This window comes from Vanacampus margaritifer, chromosome 3 (assembly GCF_051991255.1).
Source record: "Vanacampus margaritifer isolate UIUO_Vmar chromosome 3, RoL_Vmar_1.0, whole genome shotgun sequence".
In the NCBI taxonomy this organism is placed as follows: domain Eukaryota; kingdom Metazoa; phylum Chordata; class Actinopteri; order Syngnathiformes; family Syngnathidae; genus Vanacampus; species Vanacampus margaritifer.
The window spans coordinates 5969355-5985483 of record NC_135434.1 but is presented as its reverse complement, the minus strand read 5'-3'; the positions used below and the strand labels follow the sequence as shown (position 1 = coordinate 5985483).

Sequence of the window (16129 nt, the reverse complement as noted above, 5' to 3'; positions counted from 1 at the left end):
ATATATATATATATTTGTGTGTATATGTATATATATATGTATATATATTTAAAAAAAAAAAAAAACATTTATTAATTTTTTTTAATTTATTTGTTTTTTTGTTTTTTCAAATCGAATGAACAATACTGAGCTCTCCTGAAAAAAAAAAAAAAGAAAAAAAAAAAGAAGAAAAAGACGCCAATATATGGTTCCATTTTTGATGTAATCAAAACCGAGCGATGACGTCATCGGCAAGCACTTACTCATGTCGTAGAAGTGTTGCCAGAAGGCCTCCATCCACCTGTGCGTCTCCTCTCGACTGTCGGTGGTGAGGATGTGTGTGACGTCTTCGCCGCCGTACTGGTTACTGATGCAAACGTTCTGCGCTTTGCCCTGAGCGTCCTTCTCCGACACGCGTATCCTCGTCTCCTGAACACATTGAGAGAGAAAAAAAAACAAAATCAGTTTCCACAAAATGACTCATTAGTCTTCATCCAAACGATTGCCCTTGAGGAATGATCCTCTCAAATGTGCCACTAGATGGCAGTGTTGCTCCGCTCAGTTTTTTTTCTTCTCTCCTCCTCAACCCTAATGCTGTTTTTAAGAAGAGCCAGACAGTTGACAAAAGATTGACTTTGCTGTGGCTCAGCAGTGCTCAAAGGATCAGTCAAGAAGCGTCTGCATGAGTCACAATGGAAACACTGACAGACATGGCACCTGCGTCACACAAGAACCGATGATGAGAGGGGTCGGGATGCGTCACTTAACAGCTCAACAAAGCTGAAACGACACAAGATTATCAGCACATTGTTTCTTTAAAAAGACCAAAACAATAACATGATTTAAAATTAAATCATGCTGACAGAGGAATCACAATTTCAAAATAGTAGCAACCCACTAGGGGTGGGCGAGCACCGATATAAAAATCCTATACTGTAATAAAATAAAAAGAATAAAAATGATCTGTCATTGTTTTTTGGGTGGAAATTACTGGTATCAAAAATCCATTCAACACTTTTATTTTTGTGTTTTTTTTTAAACCCCGACTTCAAAATAATCAACATGGCCGTAGTTTTGCTAATTTGACGCAGCTATAATTTAATTTCAAAACAGGAAACGGTGTTAACTGTCAGAATTATTTTCTGCCATCATCAGAAACTGCTTCAGTAATTGGGGAGGTGGGCATTATTAAAAAAAAAAAAAAGCTTATGCTCCAGCATAAAAACTTTGTAAATAAATAAATATAGAAATACATAAGCTTCACTCTAAAACAGTTGGGTCAAAAGTAACCCAATTATGGATTTTTAAAAAATGGACTGATACACTTTATGGGTCAATTTGACCCAATTTTCTAGGTTGTTTTATACAAAATGACCCAATTTTTTGACCCAAGTAAAATATCTGCTCAATATTTATGAGTTGTTTTACACTAAAAGACCAATTTCTTGACTCAAAGTTGTGCCAAATTGACCCAAGTAGAGGATTGATCCATTTTTGACCCATAGTTGGGTTATATTTTGACCCAACTGTTTTTAGAGTGTTATATGTGTGTGTGTGTGTGTGTGTGTGGGGGGGGGGGCATGTCACAAGTCATTGTCATGTGCTCCTACTGGCTCAGCAGCGTAGTCACATGGCCTACGTAGTCCACAAGTAATGTTTTTTTGACGATTATGTTGACAAATATTTGCTGGTATGACTGCTCACTGGCTAAAACATGCCTAATTAAAATTAAACTGCACTCATATTGTAACCACCAGAGGGCGCTGGAACTGCACAAATGAAATACAACCTCACCTTTTGAACAGATGTGCTGCTTTTAATATTGTGACATGATGACAATCTTGTGATATTACCAAGTTACTGTCATTTCAAAGTAATTCATTACATTACTGTATTACCGCTTCTGAATTGTAATGTGTAAGGCTACTGCTTATGCTCTAATGACCAGCAGGTTGTTATCCATTGTGATCTACGTGAGCGAGATGGTGATTTGTTTTGTTTCTGACCTTGTTGATGGCGATGGTGAAAGCCGGGTCCACGCTGTCGCGGACGTCTTCTTGTCGTTGGTAGCAGGAGAGGCTGCTTCCTTTCAGGATTGCGTACACGTTTGTCCAACTGTGAGGGCCACCTCCCGACTGCGGTGTGGACAACAGAGGTTAAAGTGATATGGCGCGAGTGTGTGGAGAAGGACATATTGTCATTAGGAGTTAAAAATAGAATACAGTACGATGCATGGTGCCTCAAAGTCTCGTTTTCCGATAAGAACACCAGGAGTCACAGTTAGCATTAGCATCAACTACTACCAGAATCATCTCACAACACAGACAACCTTATGATTGGATTTTGTATAGATTTTGTATAGATTTTTAATTCAAGGAGAAACTAAGCACAAAACCGACAAAAAAAAAGGATTTGCACCAAAATGTAATACAATCTATTTGATGCCCCACCAATCCTTAAGTTTCCAGGGAAATCACTGAATGACTGAAAAAGTAGGAGTGCCAAAATTAGTGCGTCAGTTTTGAGTTCATTTAAAGCTCCTTTAACGCCACAATTTTTTAATATTTTTTTGGTACTGGGAGAATTGCAGTCGCAACGCAGCAGACATGTCCACGTCAAAATTTAGCAATAATAAATCTAATAATAATGCATATTTGTGGAGACTGGGCTCAAGCTGTATTTTACAATTTGAAAAATGTACAGAATTTAAAAAAATTCTTCGTGTTAAAGATTAGACAGTTCTCAACTCATTTGCTCCCAAAAACGTATAAATATGTTCTATTTTAAATATTACCATGCTCCCAAAGACGTATTTGTATGTTTTTTTTATGCTAGAGCATAGAGAAGGCTTTGATGCAGCCTCTGACTGAAGAGAACAGTTGAAGCAATGGTAGTTATTACAAAAACGGCCAGGAGGTGGCAGCAGAGTATAAGAGATCAACCAGGGCCATGTTGCAACATGCTCTTTTTGCCAGTGTTTTCAACAGGTTTGTGAATATTGATGAAACTTAAGCTATATTCTAATGCTAATTGCTGCAAAACGGAAACAGATGAAAGAAGAGACTCTAATCATTGTTGTGGTATGTTTTGATAGCAATAAAACACAATTTTCTGTGGGCCTTGCAAAATCAGTCAAAATCCAGTAAAACGGGGATTGCTTCAGTGAAAATGGCTGGGAGTGAATGAGTCAATATGAAAAAAAAAAGCCGTCACCATCTTTTTAATTTTGACTCAATTTTATGTATTTTTATGAAATTACTGTATCAATGACTAAAAGATTAGTTTAACATTTCCCCCCACTTTCATGTTAACAAGAGTATGCAAAATTTTATTGTACATTTGATTGAATTTTTAGAACAGATATAAAATTTGCGATTAATCGTGAGTTAACTGTTGAAGTATTAATCAAGATTTTTTTTTTTTAAATTAATCGCCTGACACCCCTACTAAAAAACACTTGGTAACCTCAACAGGTTAGGTGAATCTCAAAATGAAAAGCGTACAAACAAAATTTAATTTTTTTTTTTAAAAAAGTGTACATTTTGTTTCCAACTTACCGACACCTTCAAAAGTCCACTCATCATCTGCTGGGTCATACACTGAGGTTGAGCTGCAAGGCGGCAACACACACTCCCATATAGAGGCAGCCAGTACGAACACTCTTCTGCACAGACGGGCAGAAAGATAGACCGTTAATACACCAAAGTCCACCCACCAATATGCTGGACAGTGTCACCATTCAAACAAAACCACCAGGCACAAAGGTGTAAAAGAGTGACAGCTGCAGGCTCTGTGGCCGAGCACAAATGAAAATTTTACAGGACAGCTAAAGAATAGAACACCGGGGACCCCTTGTTATCGCTTCAGCTTTACACTGCAGTCCCCTCTCTGGAACAGCCTTCATTCCTGTGACCTTGACTATATGCGCTGTCTGTCAGACAGTAAGGGAGTGGGAGGAGCCAAATGATGAAGAGTGCAGCGAAGGCGAAAGCTTGACAAAGAGGGAAACAAATGACAGATGGCTGATTTGGCAGAGGAGGAAAGGAGAAAGACAGACGGACGGAGGTTGACGCTCACCGTTGCCTGAGATGGTGAGGTCATGCGTGCGGAAATTGTCCTGGGCGTGTGACAGCGACAGGGTGGTATGAGCCAGCAGGTGGTACTTGGGGCCCCTGTGGAAAGATGAAAACCATCCTAATTACAAGTCATATACTCTTTAGAACCGTTTCTTGCCCGTAATAGCTAATGGGACCATTTTTGGTCATTTAAGAGGAAAGCATATGTATTGAATCATATATACATATATATTAGGGGTGTAACAAAAACTGATTTGAACCTGAAAATCGTTTTTTTTAATTTAAAAGATGCGGGTTGAATAGTTTGATCTTAAAATCAGAATCCTTATTGGCCAAGTATGCAAAAACACACAAAAAATTTGTCAAATCAAATTGTCTTTTCGAAGAACTGTACTCCCCTAATATATATGTATGTATACATAATAGATTGATTGTACACATCAAGGAATTGCTACACGATATAAAAAAACAACATGTTTGATAGGGAATTATTGAGAGAATAAATGTTTATTTTAAAAATAATTAGGGGTGTTAGGCGATACATTTTTTTTAATCGTAATTATTCGCATGACTTCAATAGTTAACTCACGATTAATCTTAAATTTTATATCTGTTCTAAATGTACAATAAAGTTTTCATACGCTCTACATAAATAACAAAAGTTTTAATTTTTTTTAAACTAATATAAATATGTCTGCATCTTTTAGTCATTGATACAGTAATTTCATAATAATTCATAAAATTGAGAATTGTAAGACGATGGTGACAGCTCAGTTCATTTTTTTCCTCCATATTAAGAGCTGTCTAATCTTTAACATGAAGAAACTTGTGAAATTCTGCACATTTTTAAAATTGTAAAATACAACTTGACCCTAGTCTCCACAAATATATGCATTATTAATAAATTTATTATTGCGCAATTTTGACGTGGGCATGTCTTCTGCATTGTGACTGGAATTCTCCCAGTACAGGCTTTCCAAGTAAGGGGCGGTCATTAATCGTGCGTAAAAAAAAAAAAAAAAAGTGCCATTAAAGGAGCTTTAAATTAACTCAAAATTAATGCACTCATTTTGACACCCCTAAAAAATTATGTTAAATACATGTTACATGTACACCCCCAAAAAAAAGTATCCCTCCAGCCCCGATTGACACTGTGCTTTCAATAAAAAAATAATATTGACCCAATTTTCTAGGTTGTTTTATACAAAATGACCCAATTTTTGACCCAAGTCAAATATGTGATGAATATTTATGAGTTGTTTTACACTAAAAGACCAATTTCTTGACTCAAAGTTGTGCCAAATTGACCCAAGTAGAGGATTGATCCATAGTTGGGTTATATTTAAATGAACTCAAAATTAATGCACTCATTTTGACACCCCTAAAAATTATGTTAAATACATGTTACACCCCAAAAAAAGTATCCCTCCAGCCACAAATAACTGTGCTTTCAATAAATATAATAATTTGTTCTATTATATTTTGTTTTTATTTATTTATTTATTTATTCATTCATCGCAAAGTGATTTAAAAACTCTATTAAATGAATTTTTAAAAAAATGCACAAGATCATTAACTCATTCACTGCCAAAAACGTTAAATAACGTTTAGTAAAATCCTATGGAGGAGTGCCAAAGACGTTAAAAGACGTTTTTTTTTCAAAACAGAGGTGAAACTAACCATTTTCTATTGTTGATTACTGAAAAACGGAATAAGGTAGAAACAAACTTTTTTTTCTGATGAAAGATGAGAGTACAATCTTTCATTTGGTAGTATGTGTGTTTCCATAGTCCAAAAACATAATTTTCTGTGGACCTTGAAAGATCAGTCAAAAATGCTTAAATCGGCTGGCACCCACGGCATCCCTTTTCTGAAAACGTCTGGCAGTCAAAGAGTTAACCTTTAAGGTAGATCATCAATCTGCTCAGTGACCTTTTCATAATGCAGGTGAAGTATTTTTCTCTGACATTTATTCTCTATAATCAAAATTGATCACCCATGCAACTTTAACAATTCTATTTGGTACTGCATCCTGAAATCTGCTGTGGATTTTATTTTTATTTTTTTGGGGTGGTTTGCCATCACACTTACGGTACAGAAGGAACGGGCAGCAGGAGAGGAGACGCCCCCCCGTTGCTCACTGGGCTGCACGGCCCAGGCTCCATGGCCGCCCGCAGTTTCTTCCCAGTCGAGCGACCCAGGGAGGAGCTCAGCTTGCTGGCGAGCTTCCTGGGGGTGCTCCCCGCTGAGAAGTCCTCTTCTGAACAGCAGCTGTACAGCTCGACTCGCAGCTCGAAAGCAGGGCCGGCTTCGTTGCTGTCACGGGGGGGGGGGACGAGAAAATTTCCGATAAAGCTCGGTTCCATGGAAAGACTTATCGGTTTGCGCGACTTACAATACGATGGTGTTGTCGAAGCAAATGTCCGTGAGCGTGCGGTCCACGATCACCATGTCCGTGTCGAAGATCTCGCCTCCTAACTGCAGGAGGCAAAACACTGCGCAGCGATGGAGCTCTACAAGGGAGAAGGTAAACGCCACGTTTCATGATTTGAATCATTTTTTGTTATCAAAGCAGTTATGACCTGCAGTCTTCAGGATAAAACCAGAGGTAACTCACACTTCCACTTATTACTTCAAATAGGAGTTCAACACACTGCTTACATGCACGAGGATGACACATGGTCCTGAAGAGGGTTTTCTGCCCAGATTTAGTCATAACTGTTTTAATTTCCTTATTTCCTCAGTAGAGCTTTTTTCTGCGGATGTATCTTTGTGAGTGTTATCGCAATTTCCGCCAGGTGCCGTCATGTCTGAAAAACCTCCTCTATTTCCACAACAATGGGCCATTGTCTGTGGTTGAAGTCAATGTGTTTGAATGATGTCTTTGAAGTCTTATCTCATGTCCGGTGAACTCCGGGTGGGCTGTTTGGTGGGGGCTTTTGTGGTATCGCCCTTTCAAGATAGTATAAGAATGTTGTAAGTCCTCTGTAATCTTCGCACTTGTGAGAGGCTGCAGCCATTGTCTGTAACTCACTTGTGCCCGGAATATTCTGTAGAAATAAAAGCTTCGAAGTAACTGTTCATCGATCTCCAGCCTGTATTCGGATAACCAACATTCTCACTACCCGAAAGAAAACGAACACACGGAGGAAAAGATCTGCCTCCAACAGTCCTTACTCCTCTTTGCCTGACGGGCTCAGAGTGTCTCCGTGTGTCTAATGACCTCATTAAGCTTTGTTAAAAGTCCACTGTCTGCCTCATGGGTTCGTTTGTACGTACAGGCCATGCCGATTAATTCCAGCGGAGCCGGCAAGTGGCCGTCCACGAATTAACCCGCATTGACTTCCTCAGGAGGATCTCAGCTAGAGCGGAAGGTCATTGTGATGGAAAGACGAGTGGTCAATTCCACTGCGCCATAGAACATTTGAATAATAATAATAATGATAATGATGAAACTTGTGTAATTAGAGAGTGTCTTTAAAGCAAAATTAAGAAATTTTCTTGCGTTTTTTATTCGCTCAGTGAACTGTGACCCATTTCTCTGCATGTGTGCAAAGAGACAAAGCTGCGGGTCAGCCAACTTTTTCCAAGTCAAGAAGAAGAAAGACACACACAAACACAAACCCGCAAACACACACACAGTACAGCTTTGTCAGCTCTTTTATGCCTTATGTAATGTACAACACTTTGTATGCAGCAATGGTTGTTGCTCAAGAAATTAAGTCGAGTTTAGGTGAGTAAGTATATTTACAATTTCATAAGTATCTGTGGCCAAAAGAGCAAAGCGTGGAGAGTCTCAATCACCGTGATGGACAAGCAAAATCAATATTCGGAGACCACGTTCTTTTAATTATCCGCATCCATTTTCTGTCTTTGAAGTCATGTAAAGTAGCTACACTTCTTCCTTGACAATCGCACCATTTTGTTTGTGGTTCAATAAAAAAAGATAATGGACTACTGTTCATGTACAACATCCAAACCAGGATTGAAACCTGTTTAAGAGGTTTCCCTCCGCCAACACACCTGAATCAAAAGATTATGACCGTTATCGGGTTTCTGCAGAGCTTGCTGATGAGCTGATTATATGAATCAGGTTTGTTGGAGGAGGGAAGCATCTAAAACCTGCAGGCCTTCGGCCCTGGAGGACCAGGATTGGGGAAGTCTGTTTTAGAGGTGTCCCTCCTCCAACACATGTGAATCAAATGATCAGGATCGTTTTAAGGGTTCTGCAGATATTTCTGATGAGCTGATTATATGGATCAGGTGTGTTGAAGGAGGGAAGCATCTAAAACATGCAGGCCTCTGGCCCTGGAGGACCAAGATTGGGGAAGTCTGTTTTAGAGACTTTCCTCCTCCAACACATGTGAATCAAATGATCAGGATCGTTTTAAGGGTTCTGCAGATATTTCTGATGAGCCGATTATGTGAATCAGGTTTGTTGGAGGAGGGAAGCATCTAAAACTTGCAGGCCTTCGGCCCTGGCGGACCAGGATTGGGGAAGTCTGTTTTAGAGGTGTCCCTCCTCCAACACACGTGAATCAAATAATTAGGGTGGTTTTAAGGGTTCTGCAGATATTTCTGATGAGCTGATTATATGAATCAGGTGTATTGGAGGAGGAATGCATCTAAAACATGCATGACTCTGGCTCTTGAGGACCAGGATTGGGGAAGCCTGTTTTAAAGGTGTCCCTCCTCCAACACACGTAAATCAAATGATCAGGGTGGTTTTAAGGGTTCTGCAGATATTTCTGATGAGCTGATTATATAAATTAGGTGTGTTGGAGGAGGGAAGCATCTAAAACATGCAGGCCTCTGGCCCTGGAGGACCAGGATTGGGGAAGTCTGTTTTAGAGACTCCCCTCCTCCAACACATGTGAATCAAATGATCAGGATCGTTTTAAGGGTTCTGCAGATATTTCTGATGAGCTGATTACATGAATCAGGTGTGTTGGAGGATGTAAGCATCTAAAACCTGCAGGCCTCCAGCCCTGGAGGACCAGGATTGGGGAAGTCTGTTTTAGAGACTCCCCTCCTCCAACACATGTGAATCAAATGATCAGGATCGTTTTAAGGGTTCTGCAGATATTTCTGATGAGCTGATTACATGAATCAGGTGTGTTGGAGGAGGAAAGTATCTAAAACATGCATGACTCTGGCTCTTGAGGACCAGGATTGGGGAAGCCTGTTTTAGAGGTGTCCCTCCTCCAACACACGTGAATCAAATGATCAGGGTGGTTTTAAGGGTTCTGCAGATATTTCTGATGAGCTGATTATATGAATCAGGTGTGTTGGAGGAGGGAAACCTTTAAAACACGCAGACATCATTGGACTTTACTCGATCTTTGAACCCCGCCACCTACCCATGCTACATAATATTTTCAGAAAATAAAGTCATCATTTGATGAAAGATGAATGTCGCTCTATAATGATCCAGCCACAACACCTGCATCCGATCACAGATGACTCCCTAATGGCCCCTACACTATACGTGCATGCGTCATTCTGCAGTAATCATACAGCAGCGGCTCCTCACCTCCTTTATTCTTGAAGTACTCGGTGTCTTTCCACATGAGCGGTATCCGGAGATCTGTCATGACAACAACACAGGGATTCGATTACAAACATGTTCATCGCTATTCCAAGATCAACTACACACCCCTTACTATGGCGTGTGTGTGTGTGCAAGTGTGACGCAACTCACACATCGGCTTAATAAACAGCCTGAAAGAAACTAACCAGGTTCCCGTTACTGTTGTTCTCCCTGGAGTGAATTATGTCACGATGAGACAAGCAGTGCTCTCCACTCAATAATCATTCAATTGCTTGCCCTCGCTGGCGATGTGATGGGCGGAGTGAGCCCGTCAGCTCGCTCGCCGTGGTCAATAAACGGTGAAGTATGCACTAATGAAGAGTCGGTCTGGCAGAATCAACTTACACTCCACATACGCTCGAGAATCTATTAGCCTTTCTGTCCTCTGCTCCGAAAACATGAAGAATGCTGTCGATACTACAGTCTAGATACCAAGCGTACTTGCCCGATATGGCCACTTTGCCTTTACACGGCAGTCTGTCGTCCATGGGCCCCGCGTCCGACGACCTGCGCGTCACCTTCTGCATGACCTGCGCCTCCTTCATCTTCTGCAGCTCCGACATGTAGGCCATGATGCGGGTGCTGCACGTCTGCAGGCTCTTGGCCGCTTCCAAGGTCTGGTCTCGCTGCGAGCAGGCGGCCAGCAGCTTGCAGGCCCCGTCGCGCATACGGATCTCATGGTCGATTTTTTTCTGGATGTCGCTGTCCTACAAAGGAAAGGAAATGAAAGATTATGAGTTGTTTTTTTTTCTTTTCCTTTTTTTAATTTTATTATTATTGTTTTTGATTATATATATTTTTTATTTTATTTTTTTAAGAGCAAAAAAAAACTTTATTATAATGTTTCTTTTTTATTATAATTTTAAATTATATTATTATTATTATTATTATATTTAAAAAATATGTTTATAATTATCGATGTATTTTTTAAAAAACACTTTTTTTTCATAGACCAGTAAGAGAACTTAACTATTGAGTAGTCACAGATACCGATATCATGTACTGACACCACTAATATATTTGATAAGCCAAATAAAAAAAAAAGAAGAAAATTTTAACTCAAAATTGCATTAAGTTAATGGTAACTTAATTCCTAATAATCAATTAATTATTAAAAAAATAAATAAATAAATAAATAAAAATAAATAGATCTTAATTTTTTCATTTTTATAAAACACTTTTGCCCATTAAAAAACATTCAACAAAATACTTGATTTTACACATGGACCATGTATGAAATAAGTGTTTCTGCCTCATATTGCACTGAAAGTTATGTTCCTAAATCCTAAAGGGTTATGATTAGAAATTTTGAAAACAAAAATGTATTTATTAGGAAAAGCGTTTTACAAAATAAATTAAGACACAGTATTATTTATCTCTTTTTTTTCTGATCCGATCGGTGGCTCAAGTTCGTGTACCCATCCCAACCGTAACTTTTGTGATCCGGTGCACCACTAATATAAATATATAGTGTTCTATAGGTTGCACTGCGGGTTTTGAAATAGCACGGGCCTTCCCACACTGAATACTAAAAACCTACCGAATCTATAATTGAGCTAAATGAAATATTTAACAGACATACAGTACAAGCTGGTGTGTGAAATCATCACTGCTAAATTCTTAATATGTACAAAAACACAAACCCACAAGCTGTTTTCTCCAAGGCAAAAAAAAAAAATGAAATGTTTATATTAGTGGGGGGTGAAAGAAAAAGAATCACTGTGCAATGTCGGGAGTAAATACTCAATGTGGTCACACTGTCCAAATCCGTCAAGCTTTCCTCCACTTTGTTTACAACACTGAAATGCTCATGCAAAAACTGGCAATAGTAGACAGAGAGGCAATAAAGTGGCGAATGGTGTGTGAAGGATAAAATATAAGAAAGTATCAAGCTGAGAGGACCTGAAGTGACCTTGAATTAGCTCTGAGAAGTGCTTGAAAGGAAATGGTGGGAAACAAATGTGGTTAACTCAGCCGTCATTCTGCTGCTGGTGTGTGTGTGCGTGCGCGCGCGCGCGCTCGTCTACTTCAGTGCTACATTAGCAAGCGCACAATTAATCTCTCGTGCTCTCTCCTTTCTCTCTGCGTGCTTCGCCTTCCTTGACTCCAACTTTTTATCATCCCTCCTCTTCCTCCTCCTCCTCCTCCTCCTCTCCATGCCTTCATATGAATATTTCATTCTCTTCATTTCAGCTTCTCCTGCTTTCGCTGCTCATTTTCCGCTCCGCGCCTCATCGGTTCCACTTCGCCGCCCTCCAAACACCTCTTCTCTACCTGTCTGCAAGAATCCCCGCCTGCTGTTCGATGACAGGCTCGGCGGGAGCGGGCTGAATGCGGCGGCTTCGGACGTGGTACATTCTTGCTTCGACACAGTGAACTTTGGAAAATTGGCTTACCGAGAGGAGCGCTGCATGGCGGTGAACGCTTCCAAAAGAGCAGTAAATCACACAAAAGATGAAAATATACTCGCAGGCGGAGAGGCCAAACCACTAAACACCGTCTTTGGGACGTGCAATCGCGTATCGGGAGAATGATGAAAGTGCACGCAAAGCAAATGTAAACATTAGACTTCACAAACTTGAATCTATTGCTAAATGTATTCTTTAAGAAGAAGAAACCTGTTATTTACTATATTTAAGAGGGAGGCATAATGTAAAACTGTAGAGGAAGACCAAGTTGTGTGTGTTTTTTTTTTTTTTTTTTTTTTAATAGAATCACAGCTTTTAAAGTGCAAAAAAAAATAGAGCCTCATTCCGCTATTTTTCACATTTTTCATCAATGCTGAAAACTCTTGAGGACAAACTACGCATGCCAAGTTCTGATTCGGCTGCTTTGAATTGAGCTGAATTGGAAGGATAATAAGCGAAAGCCCAGCTCAGACTGAATCAGGATGAGTCCAGTTGGAGCAGGTCTCAGCGTGACCCGCTCTGAGGAGGTCCAGTATTTATAGCAGCTTAATTAGCGGGCTTTTCCTTCTGGGCGTCTCAGAATAGAAGACAAATAGCCGAGATCTCACACTAAGCCTTAAACTAAACCAGCAACACCACCTGATACCAGATGAGAGATAAACCCATCAAACACGGTTTACACACAGACACACACAAATTTGAACAAGCAATTGTGTTTATAAGTTATGTGTATATGTAAACAACGGGTGAAGAAGTAATAAAGCAGAAAATATGCACAACGTCACATCGCTCCAGTCATAGTTTTACACAAGTGCATATATGGCATACATACGACCGTGTATTAGGGCCACGTATCATTTATTTATTTATTTAGAGGGCGGGGGCAATATTCCGAGAGAAAAAACTCGCAAATTTGCGAGTTTATAAAGTGGCAAGTTAGCCACTTTATATAGCGGCAGATTTGCGAGAAAAGAAAAAAAAAAACATACGAAAAAAAACAAAAAAAACACGTAGCATACTACTCGACTGTTTGTGCCAATACTTTTCGGTCGGTCAGGAGATAGTAATTGCTTTAGATTAACCATATCATTAATGTATATACAAATGTATATTTACGTTTCCAGAATTATTATTTACACATTTTGGTATTTTTTTGTTCAAGTATCTAAACGGATGTGTCGAATCTGCTGCTCTCCGTCATTCACTTGCATTTACCTATGCTATGCTAGCATCTGATTGGATAGTGTTAGTCAGCTGATAGGGAATAAGGAAGTGTTGTCGCTCTCGCTGCGGTGAATGACGAGCAAAGTTTTGATTTAAGAATGAATCAGTCTCCATCCTGCCTTTTCATTTTATAAACAGTGTCCCATTAACTCTTTGACTGCCAGACGTTTTCAGAAAAGGGATGCCGTGGGTTCCAGCCGATTTAAGCATTTTTGACTGATCTTTCAAGGTCCACAGAAAATGATGTGTTTGGACTATGGAAACACACATACTACCAAATGAAAGATTGGACTCTCATCTTTCATCAGAAAAAAATGTTTGTTTCTACCTTATTCCGTTTTTCAGTAATCAACAATAGAAAATGGTTAGGAACACCTCTGTTTTGAAAAAAAACATCTTTTAACGTCTTTGGCACTCCTCCATAGGATTTTACTAAACGTTATTTAACGTTTTTGGCAGTCAAAGAGTTAACCACCAACGAATCCTCACATGATTAGACTATAACTACGCTACGTGTATTTCTTCTAAATTTCTAAGTCTAAGTCTAATTTCTAAATCTGCCACTATATAAAGTGGCAAATTTGCGCGAAAAAACTCGTAAATTTGCGACTTTATAAAGTGGCAAATTTGCGAGTTTTTTTCACGGAATATGGCCCCCGACCTCTAAAAAAAATATATATATTAATACGTGGCCCTAATACGCCGTCGTACATACATAACATTTCTGTCACTTTAATTTTTGAAAAATTCATCTACATGGACAGATATTGCTAGGAGAAGGAAGCTTATGTCACAGGCCATATGAGCAGTACACATTACGGTGTATCAATATAAATGTTGAAGGCATCTGAGATGTACAGACATTTAAAAATCTTACCAAATCCTATGAGTCAGCATAACGAACTCATGGTTAGCATCTGTAACCTAGCTGACTATTTCTAGTACCCGCATCTGCCAATGGAAAATCTGCTTTAAGTAGATTATTTTTGAGCTTTTCTTTTTTGTTTGTAAATAGAATAAATATCCTTTAACTTGAAAACTCGAGTTGTTGGTCATGTAATGATACACATAGCTGCCTTTGACACCGTTTCCCTGCTTCAAAGGTCCATTAGTACCCAATATCGGCCTGTGAGAGACTCTAGCGACAAGAGCAGTTTGAAGTTTCTTTTCTTTTTTTCCAGACAAATGCCTTTTTGCTTCAAAGCTAAAAAAGAAGAAAAAAAAAGAAGACGACAAGATGAACGCCAATCATGATAAGTGGATGGATGGATGGATGGCGGGACTACTTGAGAGAAGAGACATTGCGAGTTCAAAAATAAATTGTTTTCCTTTAATGACTCCCATGTCACTCACCATTCCGGGCTCCTCCTTTTAAAGTCGCAAACACTCAAAGTTACAATATGATGGTGTTGAACCCCAAGTGGACAAACAATAATGTCAACTGATCAATCAGTTTGTACTTTGTAGGATAAACATAAGTGTTTTGTTTGTCTCCAAAGTCATTCAGCCATCATGACAAGATTCAATCCACTTTTATCATGTAAGCTTCCATTCCTCATCTTCTCTACCGCCGCCGCAAATGTCAAGTCCCCATCTCCTCATAAATGTATTCAACCATTCATACATCAGTGGTCGACTGCTGCCAGGTCCACTGGGAGCAAATCGGGGGTTCAGCGTCTTGCTCAAGGACGCTTGGATCGAACCCACAACCCTACGGACGGGAGGACGGACGCCCACTCGGCCACTGACCCACGCCGCCGAAAGTATACAACTTACGCAACAGCAAGCTTCGAGTGGGGAATTTTGAGTGCTTATACCACCAGATGGTCACTTCCTCACTGACCTCTCCGTCCGTCCCCATCTGGTCATGTTGTGCGCGTGTGTTTGCGTTGATCTTCATTAGTGTGTCCACGGGTGCGATCTCACACGCTAACACACAACACCTATGCAAACATACAAGTGTTGGGTTGTGGATTTGACGCCCCCGCAGATGGCGTGTAACGGATCGTTTACGATCTCTTGTTCCGCATGAGTAGGCTTTTTCCCGGTTGGATCACCGACCCTTGAACTCTGACCTGTATCTGACCAAACGGCTAACGTTACAGCTAGACAATAATTGTGATGAATTTAGCTCATTGGGAGAAATGATTTTTGATCATCTCATATGTCTCACTGCTGTGGAATTGTGGCCAATATACAGTAAAAGTGAGGAGTTGATTTAATGCAAACAAACTCTTTTCCCACGGTAGAAATGCTTGGGATGGGATACATACACGGACGGAGAGTATGTTGTGTGTGTTCTTTCCAAGAATTACCCGCACACACAGGGGGGACTCCACAGACCAACGTGCTGGCTTTCAATCAGCCGGCCGCAATTATGCGCCTCGCCTTCCTCTCCGCCCTCTTCCTCAGACATTTCCTTTTACTCGCACTCGCACTCTCCCACACCCACAGCGCAGTTAGCGAAGCTGAACATGAACCGCGCACAAAAAATGAACGGGAAAAGGAGAGACGTGGAAGAATGGATTGGCAAAATTACTATACAGAGCCACTCGGTCAAATTTAATCTAAATACAACTTGGGAGTTCAAACTATATTTTTCTAATGACCTTAATTTCAGTTACACAACACTTATTAATGTCAGCTATAAACGTGTAACACGACGGAGACCTTGTTTCACCATCTTCAAAGCGGTGAGCAGATTTACTTGAACTTCTATTTATACTTTTTTTTTCTCTCTCTCTCTCTTCTGGAGAGCTCAGTATTGTTCATTCGCTAATTTTACCGATTTGACATGTCATCATCATCGCTCTCTTTTTTTTTTATATATATATATATATTTTTTTAAATTA

At 39.7% G+C, this 16129-nt stretch overlaps 1 protein-coding gene across 4 annotated transcripts in view; it reads right to left on the bottom strand.

Moving 5' to 3' along the window:
- Positions 1 to 16129, bottom strand: part of rtkna (rhotekin a) — a 73844-nt gene that overhangs the window by 4503 nt on the left and 53212 nt on the right. For all 4 annotated transcript variants that reach the window (XM_077560440.1, XM_077560437.1, XM_077560438.1 and 1 more), the window contains exons 2-9: positions 10091 to 10352; positions 9589 to 9642; positions 6451 to 6568; positions 6147 to 6371; positions 4057 to 4151; positions 3537 to 3643; positions 1986 to 2114; positions 243 to 408 (exon numbers count right to left, since the gene is read on the bottom strand). In XM_077560440.1, the coding sequence (XP_077416566.1) occupies positions 243 to 408; positions 1986 to 2114; positions 3537 to 3643; positions 4057 to 4151; positions 6147 to 6371; positions 6451 to 6568; positions 9589 to 9642; positions 10091 to 10352 (1156 nt within the window). The remainder of the gene's footprint in view (positions 1 to 242; positions 409 to 1985; positions 2115 to 3536; positions 3644 to 4056; positions 4152 to 6146; positions 6372 to 6450; positions 6569 to 9588; positions 9643 to 10090; positions 10353 to 16129) is intronic.